Source organism: Anneissia japonica, unplaced genomic scaffold (assembly GCF_011630105.1).
Source record: "Anneissia japonica isolate Jap-2015-1 unplaced genomic scaffold, ASM1163010v1 scaffold287719_len1884721_cov185, whole genome shotgun sequence".
Taxonomy (NCBI): domain Eukaryota; kingdom Metazoa; phylum Echinodermata; class Crinoidea; order Comatulida; family Comatulidae; genus Anneissia; species Anneissia japonica.
This window is the reverse complement of record NW_022715822.1, coordinates 1,298,879-1,326,172: the sequence shown is the minus strand read 5'-3', so window position 1 is coordinate 1,326,172 and position 27,294 is coordinate 1,298,879. Positions and strand designations below refer to the sequence as shown.

The 27,294-nt window shown below is 34.2% G+C and overlaps 2 protein-coding genes across 2 annotated transcripts in view; one reads left to right on the top strand and one right to left on the bottom strand.

The window, feature by feature from the left end:
• The first annotated feature begins 1,705 nt into the window (after positions 1–1,705).
• LOC117109404 (scavenger receptor cysteine-rich type 1 protein M130-like) lies at positions 1,706–12,805 on the top strand. Its single transcript, XM_033251754.1, has 4 exons — positions 1,706–1,975; positions 2,811–3,134; positions 4,679–4,999; positions 7,932–12,805. The coding sequence occupies exons 1-4, from the start codon at positions 1,858–1,860 to the stop codon at positions 8,390–8,392; spliced, it is 1,224 nt and encodes a 407-aa protein (XP_033107645.1). The 5' UTR covers positions 1,706–1,857; the 3' UTR covers positions 8,393–12,805.
• The window catches only part of LOC117109405 (type-1 angiotensin II receptor-associated protein-like), an 18,567-nt gene continuing 3,214 nt past the window's right edge, over positions 11,942–27,294 (bottom strand). Inside the window, exons 2-6 of the mRNA XM_033251755.1 lie at positions 22,791–22,825; positions 21,603–21,714; positions 20,572–20,647; positions 18,936–18,969; positions 11,942–17,873 (exon numbers count right to left, since the gene is read on the bottom strand). Of these exons, the coding sequence (XP_033107646.1) occupies positions 17,669–17,873; positions 18,936–18,969; positions 20,572–20,647; positions 21,603–21,714; positions 22,791–22,825 (462 nt within the window). The 3' untranslated portion in view covers positions 11,942–17,668. The remainder of the gene's footprint in view (positions 17,874–18,935; positions 18,970–20,571; positions 20,648–21,602; positions 21,715–22,790; positions 22,826–27,294) is intronic.

Here is a 27,294-nt window from a genome sequence, read left to right as displayed (position 1 = left end):
CCGTAATTTATAGTTTTTATTGACACACAAATTGTATTATACAGTACCGGTAATGTAGTAAAAATTGTAACGTAGGCCTGCACAACAACTTCGAATGACATGAAAACTAAAGGCTATATTCTCTTCAAAATATATATAAAAAAAATATACAATTAAGTTTACCCCAAATTTATACAATTAAGTAATTTCATGTAGGCCTAAGTATTTAGTATTTATAAATATGAAAAATTTTCACGGGAATGAGATGTGATAAATTAATTATTTTCATACCAGTTTTCATTTCATATATTATATGTTTGCCCTTCCCAATCAATAATAATAATAATAAACAACAATAATAATAATTAATAATAAAAATAAAAATAATAATAATAGTAATAATAATAATAATAATAATAATAAATAATAATAATAATAATAATAATAATAATTAATAATAATCGTAGCAGTACGTATACTTCATTTAGTATCATAGGAATATTACTAGGCCTATCAATAATTTTATCAATATCACAGCCCATATAATTGTTGATAGGCCTATCATCTTCAATATTATTATTATTATTATCGACATCAATCATCATCATCATCATCATTATCCTCATTATTATTATTATTATTGGTAAATATTGTCGTTGTACCTTATAAAGAAAGAAAATCTGTAAATAAATTATGTTATGCACTGTCTGTCGGACAGTTAAGTACCGTATTTATTTGAATAAACGCCCTGCGTTTATTGTTCAGAAGGGTTTTTATCTGAGGGGGTGTTTATAATAGAGGAAGCCGTTTATTAAATTTGTTGGTGTATGGATACGTAATTATACTCAAATAAATGCTCAAATAAATGTCGCTTAAATTCACTGTATGTGTACTTGTAATAAATCTGGTGGCGGAATGGTGGGAAAGCAAGTAACGAAATATGATGCCATGCTATCCGTTTCACTAAAAAGTAACAACAATATGGTATGTACTTGTACAGTTTATTCTAGTGTGAAATGCCAACACACAAAGCATGAGCCAAAAAAAAAACAAAAAACAAAAAACAAAACAAAAAAAACATGTTAAGCACTAGACACAAGCTCCCACTGGGAGTCTATTTTTTCGATCTGCTTCTGTGGAAGTAACTAATTTACCGTAAATGCTCGAATAAGCGCCGCGGCGCTATAATTTCTGGAGAAAGCGGCGCTTATAAAAAAAATATTGGCGTGGCGCTTTCCGTGCCCTTTCCCATGTTACCTATTTCACATATTCCCACAGTCTATCAAAGGTCCTATCATAAATAAACGTCATTTTAACACTGTGTCATTGTATTTAAGGCCTATTTCAATCTTAAAGTGTTTCGTCTACACACTGAGGTTTCTCTCGATTAAGCGCTTTTATTCGAGAGCGGCGCTTATTCGAGCATTTGCGGTATTGGTTCCTTTCAAAATGAGCTATTTTGATGGGTTTTATTTATGTTTTGTGTGTTGTAAATTGTCGTGTCAACAATAATAATAATAATAATAAAATAAAAACACACCACGTCAATGAATCATGTCAATAAATAGCGGTATATGTAAACAAACATACACGCAACTCTCACACCGTGTTTTGGGTCAATGTACTATTCACTCAGGCCTGCATGCATGCAGCGTACATTATTCTCGATAGGAATTTCCCTCGCGAGTAGTACTGTTAGTAGTAGGGCATTCGGAAATTCTTCAGAACTAGGCCTAGTACGTTGTCATTAATCCAGTCCGAATGCACTTATTAAATCTAAACACTGGTCATAATACTGTGATTTTGGCTTATTAGTTTTAATATAATGTTGCTTCGATCCAGATTTGATGTTTGTTTCACTAAGTGTTGTTTTAAACCATGAATTTTGGCCGAAAAAGTGCAAGGCATGTGCTAGTTTTTACTGCGGCTGTTCATCTAGTGTTGTGCTGGAGGCATGCCTGCTCAGCGACTGTTGATGAAGGGTATACTAAATTGGGTAGGTGCTCGTAGGCCTAACCTAGGCCTAGGCATCGTAAAGATTTTAGTGTATGAAATGCAATGGGCGTCGAAATTTAAGTTTCTATTTTTTATTGATGTTGTATACAGTTTGTGAATGTCATAATGATGAGGTGGTTCAGAGCTCACTCACTGTGTTGATATTGGAGGTGGTGGGGGACGTGGCGTGGGTGGATGCGTCCCTGTGGGTAGGATCTGGCAGATCTGGGAAAATGTGTGTTTGTTTTTTGTGGTTTTGCTTAATCTGTTAAATTGTTTGTTTGATTTGTTTAGTTTTTGTTTTCTCCTTTTGTTCATGTTTGAATTTTACATGGGTGGGTGGGGGGACATAGCAGCCCAAAAATGATATGGGTTTTGAGTCTCAATAATATACATGGACCTGAAATGTGAAAGCAGGGAGGTTTAAAACATGGGGATGTATGTCTATTTTTTTGTTTACTTAAGTTTTTTTTTATATGCTTGACCAGGCTGTAAAGTAAGTCCTGCGCAAGAAATTTATCATCTGCGCAAAAAATATAAATCCGTGCACATTTCGGAAAATAATGAGGGCCAATTTCTGCACAGATTTTGCCGAAAATTTGCCTGTGATCTATTCATAATATATAACCAATGTATTGTGCAGTAGTTACGATTCAGTGCACCTATTTTCCTTGCAATTTTCCTCGCAAATTTTAGCTAGTTTTTTAGGTATCTCTGCAATTAAAAGTCTTGACAGTAGGCCATACATGGACTTAAAGTTTGATGCAAATTTTTGATGTACCTGAGGTTTTTACTGTAATTATCAGATGATGTGTTTATTTTTCCCTCTTTTATAGGTAACTCTGTGTCACTGATCCAAGGCACAACCAGTCTGAATGGCTACTTAATGATAAGGACGAATGACTTTGGTTGGCTTCCGATTTGCAAGAGCAACTGGGCATCGCACTACTCCAAAAATGCAAAAGTGGCCTGCCGCCAACTTCAGCTAGGCCTGCCAAAGGGATCCTTGTTCTGGAATAGTAGCCTAGAAGCGTCTGTAGCACCTGAGTTTGTGTGCTCTGGACATGAAGTTTGCCTTCAAAACTGTCAATATGATGAGGCTACCATCGGGAATTGCTCAAAGGATGGACAGCTATGGCTTGAGTGCTCAGGATTTGAGGGTATGTGTAGGTGGTTCAGTTCAGTCCAACTTTATATAACCATGGAGGTATTATTGAGAAGGAGATCACTCGAAAAAGCTACGCGCACGCAGCGCTATGCAAATGAACTAAGATGAAAGCTGCCGCAGCGCGTAAAGAACGTTTGCGCGATGCCTTTGAAGTCTCATGTGTTCCCCGCCATCAAATTTTCAGCAGGCATAGTTTACCAAAAAATTGAACATGGCGAAATGGAGAGCACCTTCTTTTCTCGATGCGCACTACATACAGTCAATCACTATGGCTGCGCAATCGTTTCCATTTTGAAGCTGATACATTTATCTCTCATAAAATATCAAACATATTAATATTTTCCACCAAAAAAAGTTTCGAATTTAATGGAAGATTTACATGACCTTTAAAAGTATAGTATACTTCAACTTCAATTTCCATAAATTGGCCAGAATTCGCTAATTCTAATTTTAACAGATATTAATTAATAAATGATTGAGGATTATAATAAACTAAGTCATTTTTGGGTTAACGAGGGTTAACTATTCGAAAAATCAATCCAAAATCTGAGTATTTTTCAGTTTTACGCTGACTTAGCTTTATAGTCGAATCGTTAGACAAAATTATAATGAACACAGAAGTAATTTTAACATAAATATTTTACGGAATCCGTTCCTGAAATATAGAAATAATAACATACCAAAAGTCCGAAAAAATCTAATCAGGGGAACACTGTTCATTATAAAGATATTTAATGGGTTAAAATCAAACGCTTTATTGCACAACTGCTCTGCTGGAAGCGTATAAATGCATGTCGTTGCCAAGTTGTTGCTAACAAAAAAATGTGAATTATAGGGTAATACGCCCGCGCGCGATGCAAAAGCGGAGGACACATGGGTTTGTCGCGTCAAAGGGAACTGTTGCTGAGTGATCTCCTTCTCAATAATACCTCCATGATATAACCATGGAGGCCCCGATCAACACAGGATTGTTCTTCCCTGGGTTGTGCAAAAATACAAAATTATACAAAATGACAAAAGTTCAATATAAATTATGAAAATAAATAAAAATAACATATAATAAATCATAAATGCATAAACAAAATGTTGCTGCATATTGTATATTTAAGGTAAGATTATTCCATTGTATTATTATTAGCTCCTTTGTAAGATAAGCTTAGCTTTTTTATATCCACTCTTTGGTAAAGCCTGGCAATATAACATTTGAATGGTCTAAAGTTGTAATAAAGGGACTATTTCTAAAGCGAGGGCTTAGCTTTTTGCTGTTAGCCCTTTTGTGCAGTGTCTTCAATTGAAATATCTCACTATACTGAGCTATAGAATACTTGTATGTGAACAAAATTACTTTGTAGTCAGCAGAGGGCAGCAAACATTATGAGTCATCAAACCTGGAAATAATTATAGATTGACATTATAATATAAAATATAAAATAACTTCACAATCTTTTTATCGATAGTCAGAATTGTTCGTGTCTGTATTGCAAGCAATAAAATATGGAAAACACAAGAACATTAGATTTCAAATTCTATTTTTAGAAATCAAATTACGATTGGCCATGAGGGAGAAAGTCGAGCAAGGTCGTGTAGAAATATATCATAATGGACGCTGGGGGACCATTTGTGACCGGGACTGGACGATATCAGATGCGAACATTGTCTGCAAGACTTTCCTAGGCACACATGCTATAGATGTGTACAAAAGCACACAGGACGATCATGAGGACGGCCATCCCATCTTTATCTCGGACATCACATGTACTGGAAAGGAAGACACGATATTGGATTGTTCCTTCAATGGCCTAGAAGACGTGCATGATTGCTCACATATAGATGAGGTGTGGGTAGACTGCGAAACCAGTAAGTCAACATTTCACCTATTTGATAATGCAAGATAATGATATAACCCTATCTAGAAACTTATAGCATAATAATTACTGCTGCATTTGGTAAATACCATTCAAGGTGCTGTTTTACATTGAACGAGTGATCTCATGCAAACATTAACCTTAAACTTAACCCCTCCAAATGTAAAAGTATGGTTTTCAACTTCCAAAGAAACCAATGCCAACCTGAACCCCTTTTAATTGGTAATACCCAAATTGAAATTGTTGAAGAAACAAAGCTGTTGGGGCTGTGGATACAAGATAACCTTAAATGGAATTGTAATGTCAAAAAAATAAAGCAACTGGATGTCTGCACATGTTATGTAGGTTAAGGAAATTCAATCTACCAAAGCATGACCTTGTTGAAGTGTATAAGCGTTACATAAGACCAAGTGTTGAGTATGCCGTACCTGTTTGGCATTCAGGTCTTACTGTACAAAAAGTAATATGATTGAATCAATTCAAAAAAGGTTTTGCAGGGTAATGTTAGGCCGCGAGTACATAGGTTATGCCCAGTCGCTCAAGGAGCTTTCTTTAGGAAAATTACCTCAAAGTAGGTACAATCCCTGCTGCAAGTTTGCCCAGAATTGGTTTAATGTTGCTAAAAAAAGCAATATGGAACTTAGAAGAGTGAGGTATCCACAATGTAGAGTGGAAAGGTATCGAAAAACTGCATTAGGCCTACCATTTCTTATTTCAATCCTAAATGAATGATTTTGACTTAGCTGCAATAATAATTAGAACTATTATAATAATAATTATAGTAATTTATAGATAATGATAATAATAATAATTATAATTAATATTTGCGAGTCGAATAGCCGAGCAGTAAGGCAGGGGCGCCGCTAGCTACAGCCTTAACATCGGCGTTAGTTCCAGCCGCTCCTCGCCAACGGTTCGGTTGGTAGAACCAAGTCTTCTCGGATAAGGACTTAAAATGGTGGTCCAGTGTATACATCTGGCTTGTGTGCACTTTAAAGAACCCATTGCATCTTTCGGAAGAGTAGGGGGTTACCCCGATGTTATGGTTCATTACAGCCCCTGTCGTTGTCGAATGATGTGAACATGTATCTACCAAGAAGCGCCTCTTTATGGCTGCTAGGTAGTCACGGACCACGCCCACACGCAATTCAGCACAATGACGCTGCAAGTTATGGGTTATTCTCCTACCTTTACCTTTATTGATGATAATAATTAATAATTATATTAATTATTAGTTATTGATTGGTTGTTGCTGTAATTATTATTATTAATTATATTAATATTAACTATTAATTCATAATAATTATTATAGTAATGACTGTTACAGTATATGAAATTAATATAACAATGAAAATAATAATTAAATAAATGCATTACAACAAACATAAACTTAAAAAGTTATTGGTCCATTTTAAATGACATGTATTCATTTTATTTGTTTATTTCTGTATTAAATGATGGTCCTTTTTTATGTCGCCTTTTTCTTTCCCAATTTTGATGTAATTTTTATGGTAACTGAATTTTGTGCAATGATTGGATGATTGTTTTTTCATTTCGTTCTTGAATTAGTATATTTAATAATAATAATACTAATAATAATAATAATATAATAATAATAATAATTAATCATATAGTAATAATAATGATTCAATGATTAATAATAAAAAAAAACAATTAGTTTTATTGCATACAAGTTTTTTAAACTGTTGTGTACTTCTGATGTTTAAAATTTTGAAGTATTTAATGTTAGACTTTTATCTCCATTTTCCATGTCTTGTGCTTGAGTTTGATTGATGTTTTGATAATTTATTATTTTTCTACATATAATTCAGCCTTGGCTGTGATTTTGAATTGAATAAAAGAAACCGTAACTGAAACAGAAACTATTTCCCTCCACCATCTACTGTAGGTTGTTTAAACAATATATTTTTATTGCACTGATGTATGCTGTGGCACCCAATGCTTTTCAATTATGTATAGTTTTGTTGGATTCAGGTAGTCATATGTGGAGTTTAATATACAGTATAAATATAAAGTTGCCGATGGTAATATATAGCACTTCATGTGAACTTTAAAGTGTTTCACATTAAACGGCCGTTTATATTGCAACGATAAAAAGCAATTGTTCATATAAAAATTAAAAGAACTAATGAAAGTTTTTACACTAGAATGATTCGATAAAGACTTGTCGTATACACGATAAGCAAATATTGTGACAAATCAATTTAAATGATGTCATAATCATGGAAAACAAGAAAATCATAGTAGTAACAATTATTTTATCGTTTTTGCATGATTATGATGTCATTTGAATTGATTTGTCAAAATATTTTGTTATCGTATACACGATAACTCGTTATCGAATTGTCCCAGTGTAAAAATTTCTCCTATCTCTTTTATCTTTTATATGAACAATTGCTTTTTAGCTTTTTATCGTTATCGTTATCGTTGCAAGTATAAACAGGCCTTAATACCCTCTCGGCCATTGGATTGTCGTCGTCATGAGGAGAGCCCCTCGACAGTAGATTAATTTTTTGCTTTCGGGCAATCCTGCCACATGACAACAACAACTATTTTTTTATATACTTAATAATGGTGCAATAAATGAAATGAAAGCACATACAGTATGGAACACATACTCTTGGGGAGAATTCCATAAGGTTGCAGCTGTAATTGGCACATTTGTGTTGTGAACCTACCAGGTACCCACTTGTACTTTTTGGTAGAGAGACAACAGTAGTTAAAAATACCTTGCCCAAGGACACAAGTGAAATGCACAGTAAGGGATTGAACCTCCGACCTCAAGATTAAGAAACAAAACCACTATGCCAAGCCACTCCTGCGTAATCTGTGCTTGAGATTGTCCTTATTGAGAACTGAGGATTCATTCTACAGATTTTTAAATATTCATTTCTTGGTTACAGATGTTGTCATTGCTGGAGGACAAAACATGTCGGCGAGTTGGATTACTGCCCTCAGCATGGTTGTCCTCACGCTCTTGCTAGTTATAGAGTACCTTGGCTTGCGTCGGTACCAACGTTGGAAGGCCGACCGCCGTGCCAGACGTCAGAACATGCATGTCAGATTTCAACGGCTCTTGCCAGGAAGACCCCATGACACTCAAGATGATCAAATAAGTATTAGAGGTGCTGGTGTTGAGTCCCCAGCACATAGGACTAGATTTTTATTAAATGACGGCCAACCTGTTGCACCGAACAACAGTATATTAATAAATACAAACCCCTCTCAAGTAATGGAAGAACCCCCACCACCTTATTCCAGTACGCCTATATTACAGAATGGAATGAACGTTTTAAATGAAAACTCTGGTACGACATCGGTAGAGCTTCAACAGCAAGAATCAGGATTCTCCTCTGTAACGTAACGAAAGGAGCTGATACAAAAAAAAAAGGGTTGTCTTAAGCCGGGCAGTCACTGCATTGTATGACGTTCGTACAACGGATCCACTCCGTTCCCTGCGAGTGCTAGACGACGTGATGCCATCTGCTGACTGTCAGTAGAAGTCTGAACGGATCATAATTAAAACGATTTGTTGCGCGCGCGTTGTGGCATTGCGTTCTTCGTAGAATCGTGTCAGCTGGCGACTGTCGGCTGTAGTGATTGCTGGGCTTTATTCGGTATATAATATTTATTATGATTCGTAGGAAATATATTTTTCTATATAAATAAAATACATTTGAAGCAGCCAACATTACAGGGTATGAAAAATATATGTGGTTATTATAAATAACAGTTGACATTGTGTGTGTGTTTTTGAGCTTATTGTATAGTTAGTGAACTATGTATACCTAGTTTGAATAAGGGATTGTTCACATACAGTGTTCTTCTGAAATCTATTCCATCTGGTTTGCAGAAAATTACCTGAGGTCAATCCTAAAATATTCTTTTTTATATTTTATAAGAAGATAAGAAACAGTTTGTGTTTTTTTTTGTTTTTGTTTTTTTTGTTTTTGGACATACATTGTACATCATGTACTGTACTACATATTTTATATATTTGAATAATATAAAGCATAACAGGAGAAGAATCTTACCAAGATTTAAAAAAGAACTCAACCACCATCGGGACTTAAACTTGGCATCTTGCTGATATACTGATTTCCATCTAATTAATGACCCCTCCAATCAAAACCCAGCAAACACCAAGCCACATCTATAAAAGCACAACAACATTCACAAACACTCACATTTTGCAGTTGATACGATGCAGCTGAGATGAAACTGATATTGGTGGATATGAGATAAATGTTTTTTTTTTTTTTTGTATTAAAATAAGTATAAACTGTACTACAAAGCAGCAATATAGAAGGCAATATAATAACAATTATAGTACCGTATTAATTTGAATAAACTCCCCAGGGCGTTTACTGTTGAAGGGTTATTAAATGGGGGGTGTTTATTCAAGGGCGGCGTTTATTTTTGTTGGTGTCCCTTAATTTTACTGTAAATGTTGAACTACAACATTATAATTACCGCCAAAATGTGTTATTGCGTGATCGTAAAGAAGATATAACCAGGATAGATAAATGTAATTCTGCTGGAGTGGAACATTAATAGAAAGTGTTAGGAATGATGTTGCATCCGTTAGTTTTGTTTAGTCATTTGGTGGGGTGGGGGCGTTTACTTGAGGAAAAAATAAATGATGGAGGTGTTTATTCCAAATGAGGATTTGGAGGGGGATATTTATTAAAAAGGGGGGGCCCCCGTTTATTTGAATAAATACGGTATTAATATTGTTGCAGTATTTTGTACCATTTCAAATGAATGTAAGCATTCCCAAATTATGATCATATATATTGGTAAACAGTGTATTTTGTACCATGCACATGGGTGTGTATGTGAAACATTGGGCGGGGGAAGCCCTTCTCATTTATAAATTGTTTGAGCTTCCAGAGGGCTTGGCCCTGGACCACTCTCCAAAGGGTTTTGGGTGACCCCCTAGCCCTACTCAGTGCGTAACTGGTACATTGGTGTTATCAATTACTTCGAAGTATAGAGTCTATATATTGTAATATATTTGGCATTACCAGGAATTGAGACATGGGATTTTCTATTACAGTAATTGGTATTATCTGTTATTTAAAAAAAACTGAATTTACTAAGTAAATGTTTTGTGTCATGAAGCAACTAAACTACTGTTCTGAAAAAAATACATTTATGATGAAATTATATGTAACAAAATTTTTTTTAAGTATTTAATTTTAAAATTGTATTATATTATTTGTAATACACTTAATTTTAACTATTAAATTATGATTTACTATGACTTGATAATAGTGTGCTTTTGTGATCTTAGTACAAGATATTGCTATAACTGGTACCAAGCATACTATTACCGTAGTTTGTCTGGTGTAAGCTCACCTCCTTGAAACACAAAATTGGGCCACTTTTGGGTGATACGAGGAATCCGCTTTTTATTCAAATCACAAGTTTTCATAATTCAAAGGGAATATTTGTAAATACCCTGAGCTTTTGCCCGAGGGAAGGCTGGTACGTAAATTAGGGCATAAAGTGGGGGCGGGCTTATACCTGAGTAACTACAGTATTTGTTATGGATATTATTAATCATGATTACTATTATGACTGCAGTGATTATCATAATTATTAGGCATAAGAATTTTAATACTTGTTACTTTTATTGTTTACAATTTAGGCTTGCAATTTTCTTTAAAAACCCACAGAAAATTGTTTTGTTTAATTTTGCTGAAGAAAAAAGTGAGCTGTATCGCACAAGAAATATTGACAGGGTAATTAATAGTATTAATAATTTATTTCACATTGGTCATATGTTTGAACATTTATAAATAAGAATTTACAAGAACTAGTTGCGTGATTTTATTTCCTTCGTCTAAATGCCAAGTAACTCGCAAATAAAGAATGGAATGATACTTTATAACCTAAAACCCGATTTACACGGTAAATTTTACACTCATCCCGTTAATTTGCGTCCGTGTGAATTATCTGTGTTAAATTAGCATGTCACGTGTAACATCCATCTTAAAAAACGGACATCAGAGGCCTGTAACGCTCCCGTAATATTTACCATGATCAGTGATGTATCTAGGGGTTCGCACCTAAAAAAATGATCACACCTCCCCCTCGCCATTGAAAATGTTAGACACGGCTAAAATTTGCCTTATATTGCGACCCCATCAGCTCCTCCCCCATTTCAAGCTCCCTAGACACACCACTAATCATGGGAAGCAGCAATTTGGCGTTGCACATCTTCATTGCCTATGCATATCTATTGTTGATTGTCGACAAGGTTTTAATTCACTCGTTTGGAAAGAAAATTTGCTTAACATTGTGTCTATGAGGCTTGGAGTCGAGGTTGTACATGATTATTTGGACTATATATTTAGCATATAATATTAAAACAAGGCCGATCTTCTTGGACCATCATTTATCCATGACAAATCTCTTTGAGAGTTATATTCTTTATTCTTTAAATAAAAGACAAACATCTTATCACCGACCAAAAAGATATAGTGAAACAATGTTACCTTGTTTAGCGAACCCCGCCCGCCAATAATATTAAATGATTTTGAATAAAAATAAAATTATATATTTGGCCAAATAGTGCACTGCCGCCACAAAGAATTAGAAATTTCATTAAAAAAAAGAGGTTTTTAAAATTTTTATTACGTTCATCGCTACCTTGAAATCTCCAAAAATAAGATGTATATTTCTTCCTAATTATATAAATTTAAAGTATTTAACCATCACTGTTTATAATCACCATTAAAATTATATTTTTATTTTCCCTTCCGTCCGGTTGGCAAAACATTTTGCTAGAAAAGAACACAATTTTTTTTCCCGCCCACCTCCGATGATCTTTAAAAAACATAAGTTCGCGAAACAGGGTATATAAAAAGTCTCATCTAACCACAAAAGAATATAGAACTAAAAAACATTTGATGGAGATGCTTTTATTGAATAGGCAATGAAGCAAAACTAAAAAAAAAAGTTAAAGTTACATAAACAAAAACATCAACACACATACAGTTATATTTGTAATTATTCAATATTTCATTGAAACTAAACTATTTTCAGTCTCGTTAATATAAATTCCCTTTTAATAATCAAGAAAGAAAAGAAGACATCTTGGCAAAATTCTTAACAAAATCAACTGTGATTTATTTGCTTTTGTGCAGAATTTATACCTCAATTAAAATAATTAAAACCTATAATTAAAAATCAATGGCATTTTAATAGTATTGCAATTTATAAAATCCTATGCCTATTGCAACATTCGTGGAATATAAATCTTGTATATTTTGAAAAATGTTACCAGATGTTAAGTTGTACTTTTTTTATGTAATGTACCTATCTGACTAATTTTGAATGTACATGTCCTGTTTTTATATATGAATGTATTGAATTGTTTTGACAACTATTGTAATATCCAATCTATTATAGTATGATTGTAATAAAGATGAAATTAAATTTGAATTTGAAAAAAAAGCAGCAGTTCTCAAACTAAGGGTTGCAACTCCAAATTGGTTCACCAAATAAATGAGTGTGTTATGAGTTTCTTTTAAGATTGAAATTGAATTTTACATCATTCATCATTGTAGCAAAGATCGTGCATTCTAAGTATTATTTAAACATTTTACTTCAATTTTGCTTACATGTACCTAACGTTGCGGGAGGTTGTTCAAGGCAATTTGCCTACACGTCTGTTTGGGGTCATAAGCCAAGGAGTCTGAGAATCCTCAGTATATAGCGACAATACTGTGGTATTTAAGCAGTGGTCTTGGCCGCAAAATTTGGGGAAGAGAGTTTACCTGTGAAATAACTTCTTGAATTGTTACATATTTTAGGAGGATATTTCACAGGAACACTGGAAAGATTTTGTTATTACCCTAGATTTTCGGGTTTTTTAAGGCAAGATCATGCTTCAACACCAAAGCATCGTTACGGTGCTTATTCTAGACCAGCGCTTATTACAAAGTACTCAAACCTTTTCTTATGGTTGTTAACATGTTAAGAAAAGTAACAATATTTGGGGCTTGCCATGCCAATACCAGCGTAAGTGACCCAACCAAGAAAATTGGTGTTTTATTATACAGTAGTCTTACAGTATTCTCCACAATATATGATTTAAAATGAGTCACTTACTGGAATTGACTTACTATTGCCCAAGTTATTATAGCTAAAGTATACAGTACTAAACCTCTATTATGCTAATTACTCATTTAGTGAAAATACACTGGTGTTAGGATGACAAGCCTCATTTAAATTAAGTTACTTGTCAACAGTCCCAACTATCAATAGTTAAATTTCAATAAACAATACAGCAGTTTTCCTGCACAAAAAATGTCTGGAAGCTGATATTTTGATTGGCTTACATTTATACATAATATATTAACAAATAGTTCACTACTGTAATTTTAATACGTAAGCACAAATTACAAGTTACCAATAACATCATAAGAATCATAAAATTTATTTACTTGGTATTTCAATATTAATAAATAATGTAATTTAGTTGACTACTGGAATATAAACACAAGCTTTATAATGCAAGGGGCCCAAATTTTCTGAAGGTGCTCAAAGTCTCCTGTAAATCGGGACGCCCTCCCACACTCCTGCAAGCATGCACCAATTTTCTAGAAAATGACTCATCTTCTTCAAATTCCTAATATTTGCATATTTTTACTTCTGTACTACATTAATTTTTTCGCATAAATCGGTGACGATGAGTGTCACAATGTGCAGGAAAATAAAATTGAAATGTGTTAAATGGGAACTAGGATATTTCTTTTGGCACTTTTTTTATGTAGTTATTACAATTTACCCCTTCAGCTGTGTGACATTAGTATAAGGTACTGTAACCAAAAATTGTATAGTGCCGCGCACAGCACTACATGCGGCGCTATAGGATCTTTGGTTACAGTAGCTTACACTGACGTCGCCCTGCTAAAGGGAAAAATTGCAATGGAGTATAACTTCATAAAATAGCTAAAAAATGATTTTAAAGTTGATTCTATTACTAGAGACATATCAAACATCCTCTACGAAGAAAGAATCATCTTTCTAGTTTTCTTTTAAGAAATCTCAGTTATCCTGATCTCCAGGAAGCAACTTCTTCCAACTTGGGACCACTGATACTGTGTATATGAATTACAAGTACATATTGGTTGTACATTAATAATATAATTACATATAAAATATTAAACCTGAAAGCATTCTGTATAAATTAAAATCGTCTTGAAAAAAAAAATCAGTACATTGAGTTCGGAAACTGCCTAAAGACTATAAATATAATAATTAAGATTAATTAGTGCGAATAAAAACATTCATACTTATTTCAAAATTAATTGATGGTTTGAATTAAGAAATTGCCGAAAGACTAAATGTAATAATTAAGATTAATTAGTGCTAATAAAAACATTGATATTTATTGTAAAATTATAAATTAATTAATGATTCTGTATAAAATTTACTTTGTCAACATGCTTTATATTTCAAATTACTAATCCTTAGTGAGTTTACAAATGAAACATATATTTTAAAATGACATTAATGTGATAGAGGTTCCTCAGATTTTCAAAAGAATTTTCTAATCAAATACAAATATATGATCATACTGTATATGGTCTGTTAGTCAACTTAAAAAAAAAAACACACCCTTCACTGCATAACATCTATACCACTAATAAAGTCCTCTCCAAGACTACGAAATTTTATTTGACAAAAACATGTGACATGCCTATATATGGTCATGATGACATCACATCATGACCATATATAGGCACATCATGACTATATAATTGGCATACAACAGTTTTTTGTCATGAAAATTTTATAATCTGAACAGTGCTTCACACAAGAAAATAAGTACCGAAAACAAAAACCAGAAAAAAACGAGGAGTCGACGTACTACTGAAAAGGTAACGCTTGTTAAGATAACAGATTTCACAATTGTGATCAATATGATAGCTTAAATGTACTTGTTTAATGCAATTAAGAATGAACAATATGGATGTCAGTTGAACTTGCCTAAGTCGAATCCAAAATGCCATTGAAAAAATGTTTTCGACTTCGATAAAATTTGACTTACAGATTGTTAATTAATGGAAAACACAACAATTTGGCATGTAAAATAAGTTCGACTTAGAAATTATTTGAGTTAGGCAAAGACGACTTAAGGCAAGTTTAACTGTATATTAAAATAACTGATTCACAGAAAGGAAAAGAGCATCCAAGAAAGGTTGCCAGGCAACTGTAATGGGCCTTTGTGCTAAACCCCACCCCTTAGAAACTGTTGTTATGGTCCCACAAAATGATGAATATGCATGTGTCTCACAAACACACACATGCATATTCCATTCCCTGTTCTGATTGGTCAGTTGTTAATTTTGATTGAAACTTTGGAAAGGTCCATTTTCCAGATAACTGTATCTAAAATTTTGATTACATATTCTCAAATGGCCATGTCTTGTCTGTCTGCAAGATATATATATTATCCATTTTAATTAATTTCTTGCACAAACTTTACTTGAAATTTACACATTCACTTGCCCATGAACAAATTGTTTTAAAATTAGCTTCCAATTTGTGAGTACATCCGTGACTATTCAACTGTGACCAAATCTGCAAATTGTGACTGGTTTTGTACATCAGCTTTAAGTAACAATAATTTGCAAGTGTATACTTAAGTTATTAGAGTACATGTAATGCCTTACTTAAGTAAGAATAAAATTACAAGAAAACCCCCAAATTTTACCAAGAAACCCATAAAAAACATTAACCACATTTAGACATGTAATAAGAATATAGTTTCCAATCACAAGACAATACTACCTATCATTAAACAACTTGTTCATTATAATAAAGTCATTTCATTTTATTACAACCCATTTCTAAAACATCTACAATATCAACACAAAAACGCACACAAGCTAGAATTCCCATAATTTTTTGAATACGTAAACTGCACCTTTGCGGAATGTAAATAATGGTAAGGAGCACTGAATGGCAAGGTAGGTTGTTGATTCTTAATTCCACTAAATTCTATTACATGTAATACTAGAGTAGAGTAGCACCTGAATAGATCCTTGTCATTTGATTGGTGAATTTCGTATCACATGACATTGGTTATTTACACTATTTCATCAATTGTCATTTAATTTAAAATTTAGTTTTCCATCCATGTTCCATCATTTTGTCCCATTGCATGCCTCAACTTAAATACAATCGTTTTATTGGTTAAAAAGGGCAAGGATCTATTTTAGGTGTGTTTATAAAAGACATACCGTAATGAAATTTTTTTTTATTCGTGCAATGGAACAAATATTTCCATTCTTTGAAAAATGGACTGTTCTATTTAACTTGGCTCCGCCTCAGTGAATGGAACTGTCAATCTTTCAACTTACACAAATATTCTTCCCATTGTACTTGTACACTTTTCAATGCTTATGTATTTTCTATTAGCTTTCATATTTCCTCACTTAAGTTTGATGTTTTTATATTTGACATGACAACACACACTGTTATAAGGATGCCATGTCATTGCACACACTGGGGACGGTACCCACTGTACCATTATGGTACCTAGTTCACCAACATATGGTATTATGGTACCCACTGTACCATATGGTACCTAGTTCACCAACATATGGTGCTGTACCACATCATCAGACCACCGTAAAATAATTTACCATTTACTATATCATGGTAAATACAAAATCAACAATTACCGTGTAATACCTAGAACAACCATGCTCAATATTATATACTTGTACTGTACAAACTCATGCTATACTCTGTAAAATAATTATACTTTACCAGGTTAAACCATGGAGGAATTAGTTTAGCTGTTATATTGTATGTTATATAATGTGATAAAATTGTATCAAGGATAAACTCCTACAGCAGACTAGGTTAATATATGATGCCACTTGGTACGGTAACATTAAAAGGAATTTTTTAATATAGTATTTTTGCAATTCTAACTTAATAATTAACCTATGTGTATTCTCAGATCAGATGTGACCCAAAATATGCTGGCATACAACTGCAGTGAAGACAACTTTTGTAACATAGGAAATTTGCATAACTGAAACACTAGGTGAAAAGTACTGTAGTTTTGAATTTTTTTTTATTGGAATTGAATTCTCTGGTGAGAATTATTCAACTGCAGCACTCTCTAGGTGTGTACTAACTTCAAGGTTTTCAGCCTAGGCTTCTGAGCAACAAAATGTTCCATATGTATGAAAGCCAGCGAAGTAAGCAGGACACAGTATGTTTCAGCCCCACCATTTTCTTTTTCACTGTAGTTGTAGGCCTATGTATGAAATTGTAGCACTACTGTTGAATCCAAGAACACCAGTTAGTTGGATTAAAAATATTATTTTTATTGTTTCATATTCCAAACACGATTTATATTACTTACATAATTCCCAATTGTAATATTTTTTTTCATTCAAAATGTTTTAAAACCATTATGTTGTTTTCATAATGTTTACATGTACATCAATTACAAATCAATTCTATACAAACTCTATACATATTTTCTCCAGGAACTCAAATTCCATTTGGTTACCTGTTTTGAATTATATACTCCTTCTGACCAAACCTGCAATTTTAAGTTCATGTTTTGTGGAAAACATTTCTACACTATCCTATCCACATTCTAATGAGGCGTGTATGGCTTCTGGAACGAGGATGGCGAGTTTGCAGACTCCACCGGGTTGTTCGAAGGCAATGGTTGGTCAACGTTTTCATAGCCACTAGCAGATGGGGACGGATAGCTGCTGTACTGACCACCACGGTTACGATAGTGCACAAGAATGATGAAACAGCTTATTGGCTTCAGCAAAAGATTAATAATTGCCATGCTAAAAATTGGTTAAAGAATTCTACTAAACATATGATTTTTTATTTCCTCATGACATCTATCACTAGATTCATCATTTTTGACTTATTATCATGTCCACCATTAACTTCAATTTCAATTCTATTCAATTTCTAGTCAATGTAACCTTTATTTCTCTTTTTTCATATATGCACAGCTTTTAAATAAAAAGATAAATATTAATTTCAGAAGATAGGCAAAAACCCAAAAAGCAAAAGCTTGTGAATGGTTGCCTGAATTTAAAAAAATATTGTCAATATATTATAGAGATATTCAGTAAAAAATACCATCTATCAACTTTGTTTATCACAATCATCCACCATAATTCCATTCATCATCAATGTCGATCAACATCATCCACCATCCTGTCCACCATGTTTCACCCTAGATTATTTGCAATCATTTTCCATCCATCTTATCCACACACATCATATCAACCATCAACTTCCCCATCAACCAGCATCAATCAGTTTTACCATTAATCACATTCATCTTCCATCAATTTCCATCCATCACATTCATCAACCATCAATTTCCACCCATCAAATTCATCCACCATCAATTTCGTCCACGATATTCATCCAACATTAATTTACATCCATCACATTCAGTCACCATCAATTTCCATCCATCACTTTCATCCATCATCATCTTCCATCCATCACAGTCATCCACCATCAATTTCCATCCATCACATTCATCCACCATCAACTTCCACCCATCACATTCATCCACCATCAACTTTCGTCCATGACATTCATCCAACATGAAGTTCCATCCATCACATTCATCCACCATCAACTTCCACCCATTACATTCATCCACCTTCAATTTCCATCCATCAGATTCATCCACCATCAACTTCCACCCATCACATTCATCCACCATCAACTTTCGTCCACGACATTCATCCAACATGAAGTTCCATCCATCACATTCATCCACCATCAACTTCCACCCATTACATTCATCCACCTTCAATTTCCATCCATCACATTCCTCCACCATCAATTTCCATCCATCCCACATAAATAACAAAGGATACGCTTTACTGAAGTTCAGTGCGCTTCTATGATAATCTTTAGCAAAGACAAAAACAAATGAAAATGGATTAGCAATTTGGTGGCAAGTAAGGCAAGACCCTGTGGTGGCAAGTAAAGGAAGGATGGGCCAGTGGTTATGTGCAATTTATTATTGTACTATTACAGTACAATGCAGATTCGCAAGAAACTGACCATTCAGGGCCCACTTTGAAACAATACATACAACTGGAACCAAATCTGGTATCTCTATGCATTACAACAATAAATCTATAAAATAAAAAAAATACAGAAAATTTGGAAAGGAAGTAGGTACTGATGAGACAAGGTAGATTAAACAGTAAATGATTAATGCTGGTCTGTCCCCATATGATGGGCCTCTGGGGAACATACTGTAAAACCTCGAATAGAAGCCCAATGGGCTTAATCTCGAGAAGCCCATCTCGTATTGAGGCTCCCTTTTTAGTTTGCAAAAGTAGCCTCGAAAAGAAGCAGATAGGCTTCTTTTTAAGATAACATGGGCTTTTTTTTTCGGGATAGTACAGTACATACACTGTACATGAATTTCAAAGAAATAAATAAATTAAAATCATGCTTGGTTTATACAGCAGTTTAGGTGGTTTAATCAGGGCTGGCGCCAGCGGGGAGCTGTTGCCCCCCAGTCGGGGAGAAAAAGCACAATTCGTCGGGGAGAAAAAAAATTATATGTATTTTCTACATATTAGTAGACTCTAAAATCGATTAAATAAGCCTTTGAAACCCCTACAGTAAATTGTAAAAAATAGTGGTAATTTCCAAAATGTACTGCATTCATTTTGAAAAGAAGTCGCCCTCTTTACTTTGCAAAAGTAGCCTCGAAAAGAAGCTCATCTCGAAACGAAGCCCATCCAAAGTTTGCAAAAAAAAAAAAGATGCCCAGGGCTTCAATTCAAGGTTTTACGGTATACTGAGCCAAGGGTAGTCTGGTGCTAGGTGGTGATAAGCTACAGCACGGTAGAACCAGGTTAGTGTAGACTAGGTATAACTGACTATAAATGACTCGAGTAATATCCGCATATACAGTATGAGTAGTGGCGGTGGCAGGCAGCGGGGGATCCAAGGGGAGCAGGATCCCTGTCAAGAAGAAGTTGGAAGTTGACCATTTTGTTGGGAAACAACTGCTTTCAAAAACCATTTTAGAGTATACTGTGCATATATTCTATGCTGTGGTAGTGGAATTTTTCTGTAAAATGGAATGTGTTAAAGGTTCATTATAGTTCATTTCATTTCACAGGTATGCCAAGTACAGTGTGAACGTAGTTTTATCAGGGAGTTGGTAATTGTTCCTATGTTTTGACAGATGATCAAATTTGCTGATAGCACCTTGTCCAATAATGGACTATGCCATATTTTTAGAGTAACTTTGACCTAGTGTCTGCAGTATACCAATGCTCCTTTGAGGAGTACTATTTTTATAGTCTGAGTGTGTTATTTTTGGGTATTTAAAGGTGCCATTCTTTGTTCCAACCACGGTCGGGCTGTGGATTTTTTATTTCTATTCAGGGACCTTTTATCGCCTTGGTTGGTAACCTTGGACACCTCATCTGGGAATTTTTGGTGCTGCCAAGGGTAATCAACATAAGAAAATACTAGTGTACTTACATCCATCTGCTGAATCGAAAAAGATGCCAAGAAAAATGATATCCATGAGAATGCTAATAACTTGTACGATGAGGTACTGATACAAAAGAAAAAAAGTCAATGCTTATGAATTCAACCATTAATTTGATGTCATAATCAAGGGAAAAACGATAAAATCGTTTTTACTACTAGGATTTCAACGTTTCCCTGTGTTTATGACGTCATTTGATTTGGATTATGAAAATATATTTTATCGTATACACGATAAATTGTTATCGAATCGTGCTAGTGTGAAAACTTCTCTTATTTCTTTTATTTTCTATACGAAAAATCGCTTTTTATCTTTTTAATTGTTGATCATTATCGTCATAGTGGAAACAGGCCTTACAGCAAGCTCATTCTATACTCTTAAAAGGAACAAGTTTGCAATAACTTTAAATTGGGACTCTACAGTAGATTATGCAACATGAACTCTGAACTCTATGTTCCCTTACTGGTTTTGGCAGGGTTATAATTTGCTGCAGTTTTTATCTAGTTTGCCATTTTGCATTTTATTTGAAGTTAGACAATGTATCATTGCTTCTTTTAGTGAGTCCCACTTCAGCGTATTCAGGACATAATCGTCATCACCACAACATCATCAAATGCCAAGCAATAAACTTGCCCATAACTTGTAGTGTCATTGTGCTGAATTGCGTATGGGCATGGTCCGTGACTTCCTAGCCACCGTAAAGAGGTGCTTACATTTGGGTACATATTCACATCATTCGACAATGACAGCGGCTGAAATGAACCATAACATCAGGGTAACTCCCTACTCTTCCGAAAGATGCAATGGGTTCTTTAAAGTGCACACAAGCCAGATGTATACACTGGACCATTATTTTAAGACCTTATCCGAGAAGACTTGTTCCACCAACCGAACCACGGGCGAACCATGGGCGAGGAGCGGCTGGAACCTGTGACCGATGTTATGGATGTAGTTAGCGGTGCCCCAACCTTACCGCTCAACAATCGATTCGCCCAAACCAAAAATACTGCAAGTATCTTACCATTTGTATGCTATCAACTGATTCCGATTGGGCTATGGCCCAGCAACCACAAAACAATATACTCAGATTCATGAACTGGTATGCAACGGGTAAGAACCCGACTTGCCCGGCCCTAGAATTGTCAAAGATATAGTAAACTTCAGTAAGCGATTGTTCAATGACACACCATTGGAAGTTAATAAAGTACCATAAAACCTTAAATAGAAGCCCCATGGGCTTAATCTTGAAAGCCCACCTCGAAAAAAAGCCCCTCTTCAGTTTGCAAAAAAAATCTACAAAAGCACATCTCAAAAAGAATCCCATGGTCAAGATACTGTAATATGTGCTTCTTTCGAGATAGTACTTATATTCAGACTGATGTTATATTTGATTATTATGATAGCGTGACACGTCAGTATTAATATTACTCTACTGTACTAACATCAGTGTTCTCCCCAGGATGAGGGTCAAGCATCATGGTACCTGAACGCAAAAAGATCAAGCATGAACTTGGGCTGATAAACCAACATCGTAAGATAGCATTGTTTTGTGTTTAAAATAATACACACTCACTCTCCTTCAAACTAGGATACATGGACAGCATTGTTGATTTTGAATTATTTTATTGACGATATTTTAAAGCGTCACAGCCAGCTTGGGAGTGTCACGGTGCACGGTGACGAACTCCGAAGCGTCACGGTACCCTGACGCTTCAAGGGCCTGGGGAGAACACTGTAACACGGTTAAAAAAAAATTAAATTTTGAATTCCATAGTTGAAAAATGTCGTACAGTATAGCAGCAGATTCCCAAAATGTACAGGTTTTTTTTTTTTTAAAAGAAGCACCCCTCCACCTTCTCTAGTTTGCAAAATTAATCTTGAAAAGAAGCCCATCTTGAAAAGAAGCCCATCTTGAAAAGAGGTTCATCTCGAAAAGAAAACCAGGGTTTCTTTATGAGGTTTTCCGGTATTATAAATGAATAGTTTTAAAAATGTTTCTTTCACTATCTATAGGTTGTTTTACAGGAGGTTCAAGAATCATAAATGTAATTATGTTTGAATAAGTGGACAGGAGTCATGTTATCAGTACAAATAATATTTTTTTTTTTTTTTTGTAAAAAGGATATGCCCATTCCCCCACCCCCCAAAAAAAGACCAATTTTGTGACGGTAATAAAAATACCAATTATCAATTATCATTGAGAACTTACCATATTGTTAGGACAAAATGTATGATGACTACTACCTGCAAAACAGAAAAAAGGTAATACTTAATAACTTTATATTTATATCTAGAAAAGGTAAAATATGACGTAGTGGTTCATAGCTACGTTCAAAACGTACCTACGAGCGGATTACGAGAGGTTACGCGCAGATACGAAGCGATAATTTGTGTCTGTACTGTACCTGTATAAGAAATATCATATATTTTAATGTGGCCAAGAATTCGATACAATTATTTTAATTTTAGAATGAGAACAGAATACTGATTGATAATTACTAACTATAAGAAAGCCAACATAACATTAAAATAATACCAGTAATTAATGAGCAATTTATGAAGGATTAATAAATAATTTTTGAATACAAACACATTGGTGGTAATGCTGATGAACTTGGTTATAATTAAATTATACCTGACGAAGCCATTAAAACTGTTTCTTATGTTTCAGCCCCAAGTTCAAGTATTTCATGGCTTAAAAATAAAAGTACATTAAAAAATATGTATAAACTGAGGCCGCTATTCATCATCAATAATGCTATTACTATGAGTATTACATGATCGAATTAGAGCACTGGTAACAGCTAATTAATTACTGTATTATTTATTTATTCTATAAAGTGATAGGCCTAGTTCAGACTAGGTGGATAATCCCAGCTGAACTCACCAGGTTTATCCACCTGCCAGTCTGAACTATGTGGCTTATCTCAAGCCGGGCTGTGTTCCTATAGTAACTAGGCCTGGCGCGCCACCGTGTTTTAACTTTTCTAAGCCGGGCTTTAATTGTTGCAGGGTCTTGCATTGACTTCGGGTAACGAAATGACCCATCAGCATTCAATTACGTACGCTGTGAGCGAGCGTACGTTTTGCGAGCAATGTTTTGAAACACGTTTCCTGGTTATGGTTTATTATTATGCAAATTCTCGCCTTGCTAAACCCGCTAGTCTGAACGCCCCGGCTTAACGTTGAGCCGGGCTTAACTCAAGCCTGGCTTATCTCCAAGTCTGAACGTAGCCATACATGCGTACATTGACTTGATAAACATGACATACTAATACTGTACTATATAATAATATTGTATTTCTATATAATTTATACTTAATTTATTAATACATGTTTGGTATACTCCTTTCATATTATGAGCTGGTAGCTGCAACAAAGATGATTTATGCATAAACACCATTTATATTTATAATATTTAATAAAAATTGTTTATGAGGCAATATCTTGCTTACTAAACAAAATTGGTATTCATATGAAAATATTGTCCACTACAGTTAAAATAAAATAAAAAATAAAGAACAACTATTTGTAACTGGACAACGACAACCTACAAAGCATCTGTGTTTATTAATCCTGTTTCCCAGTAAACAAATGCAATTATTCTTGAATATCAATAGTATGGCAATATTGTAAAGCACTTAAAAACAAAATTGTCTCTATGCGCTAAGAAACCACAGCTCAAGTGCACAAGAAAGGAAGAATTAGAAACGAAACCAAAAGAAAAGGAATAAGTTCAGAATTAAAATACAGTTAAAGAGTAAAGATGAGATTTGAGCCGAGACTTGAAGACACTCAAAGATGGAGAATAACCCACAGAATCAAGGTACCTGGTTCCAAGGCTTTGGAGCAGCAACGATAAAAGAATGATCGCCACAAGTTTTAAGGTGACCAATTAGACAGTTAGCAATGGTAGATGAAAATGAGGTAGAACAAGTCTATAGGCGCAAACAGCAGAACGTAATGAAATTTGACTGTAGATCCAGTGGGAGGATGAATGAAATGACTTGTATACAAACAAGATCTTGAATTCAATTTGCAGATGATTGGGTAACAAATGGCGATGAGTCAACATCATCAAAATATTACAGGCATGGCAATGCATAATTCCAAAGTCTCTTCTAAATTTGTATGTTTATTAACATGAAATATATTTAATTTGGGCAGCCATCTAGTATAGAAAACATAATTTACAACCAGTTTTTATTGGGGTGAAGGTCAGACGAGGGTCACGTGTCAGATGGGGTCTGTAGGTTTTAATGTTTGGCAATTAAACCGAGTAGAGTTAAATGATTCATAACCAAAGTAATAATAGAAAATTACAGACACATATTGATGAAATACCTGACCCCTCCCTATCTCAAAATTAAACTAATGTCCCCAAAATTCCAAATGATATACAATTTCAATGATGTAACAATTTCAATGAAAATACAAATTGGAGAATTCTTATTTTAAACAATGGAACACTGAAAATTACTACCCTATACAGTATACTCGCGTATATTAGACGAGGCTTTAAAAATAGAAAAATTATAATCGAAAAACAAAGGGTCGTCGTATACGTTCAACACATACAGTACTGTAAAAGTGTTTGATTTTTAAATTGACATGTGTATTTGGAAGATTGGCCCTAGATTTGCCTCTGTTTTTAGCCAGCTACAGGTAAAGTAGATGCAGTATCAAGACCGTCTTATATGCCCGACATACAAAAATCATCAAAAAAACCCTTCTCAAACTTGGGGTCGTCTTATACGCAATTGCCTTATACGCAAGTAAAATAAATATGGTAGCTTACTTATTTCCACATGAAATTTTTCATAAAACCTTACCATAAAAATCAGCCAACAATGACCAGTTTATTTTATTTTTTTTTATTTTGCTGTTTTGTGTTCTTGTGATGGTTATGAAAACAATGGATGTTCCCTAAAGCCCTGGGTTGCATTGTTGTTGTTCGCTGTTCTGACATTTTAATTTAAACTTTATACACTTTGTACTGCTGTAGATGATGGATTTCTCTTTTGTGGGAGATGTGCGGGGATGGAGTTCATGCTCGGGACGCTTGTGCCGTTATCGGAGACATTTACAGTATCAGCTGCATTCTTGGTCGTAACAGCCCTTTTATGATCAGATAGTTGGTTGATGGGCGTTCCTGGTGTGGGTCTGGACGTTTTGAGTGGGTGCTCCGTTTCCTGTATGGCTCTTGCAAGAGAGGGATTCATCATCTACAGTCTGATGATGTTCTTTTTAGTTAAAAGCTGATTCGATTCTTTATGTTGTTTTGATGTCTTTCATTTTGATTATAACTTTTTTGTCTTTAGGATGCACCACTCATGTGGGTGTGTGCCACTGATTCAAAAGTGCAATACAAATAAATTATAAATATAATTATTTATAAGAAAATGTCCTATATTTAAATCAAGAACTGAGAGTTTGTCAGCATCCTACACTGGATAGAATATTCCGGTAAATATTTTCCAATATCACTTTAAATAAAATGACTCACTTGTTTGCCTAATCCTTGGTTTTAATACTGGCATTCTGGTTGTAGTGATTATAGTCTGTTGGAACATTTGAAAGACACCCTCTTTGACTTTTTTACATTGTGACCAAATTTTCTTTGTGTTTTTTTACTGTATTGTGTTTAAAATACAAAAGGCACATTCTACAGGAAATTATACACAATCAAAACCAGATATTCAAGGCTATTAGAAAAAATGTGCTAAAATATTCTTTTAGAAGTCAATTGTGACATCATCACTGTATTCCCAATGTTATTTCCCTATCTCAAACCATGCAATAAATTTACATTAGTGCAGTTAGCATTAATTTTTAACCTACATAATAATAATTTACATTAGTGTATGGTATGTACTATATACTAATTTAATATATCTACCTTGCAAGTGAGCCTAACAATGATAATTTACAGACAGTTGTATAACTGGAATCTTCATCAGTCCCTCTCTCTGTAGGCCTACTACTCATACCTTGATCCACCATTGTACAGTACATATGAGGCATGTCGTGGCGAAATGGTTAAGTTGTCGCACAGGCCAGTATTGAGTAAATGAGCTATAAAATATGGGAGCTCAAAAAATTGCCTAAAAATCCAATTTTTTTTTTCACTATAGATCAACAGTTTAATGTCTTATTAATCATGTCCCAAAGTATTAGTTCTGGAAGTGGTCAACAAATTGTTATTCAATGTATTTAGATAGTTAATTCTATTAAACAATGTATGAACAAATAACTTTGGAAAGCAATTACTCAAAATCATGTTTATCTTGACTCTAAGAGTGCCGTATTTTCGCTTTTCAATAACTTAGGCTTGAAAAGTCCAATTTTAATGAATGACCCCTTATTTTAAAGATAACATACTCAGGTATATGAAAATACCAATAACTTTAATTTAAAATTTTGCTACAACTTAGCCATTTTGCCACAACATGCCTCATATGTGGTGTACAATTCAAAAACATGGTACCCATACTGTATGTTGTGCTGCATCATACAATGAACAAAAAGCTACAGTAAAGGATGCTTACATGAATGTTTTAACAGATATTATACAGAAAATGCAGGCTCGGCTCAGCACTCTAAACTACATGAAATTACATGGGGCTGTCATTGTAAAATCATGAAAACAACAATGGTTATACACAGATGGCCTGGTCTTCAATACAACAACTCTGTTTTTTTTTTCTCTCTTT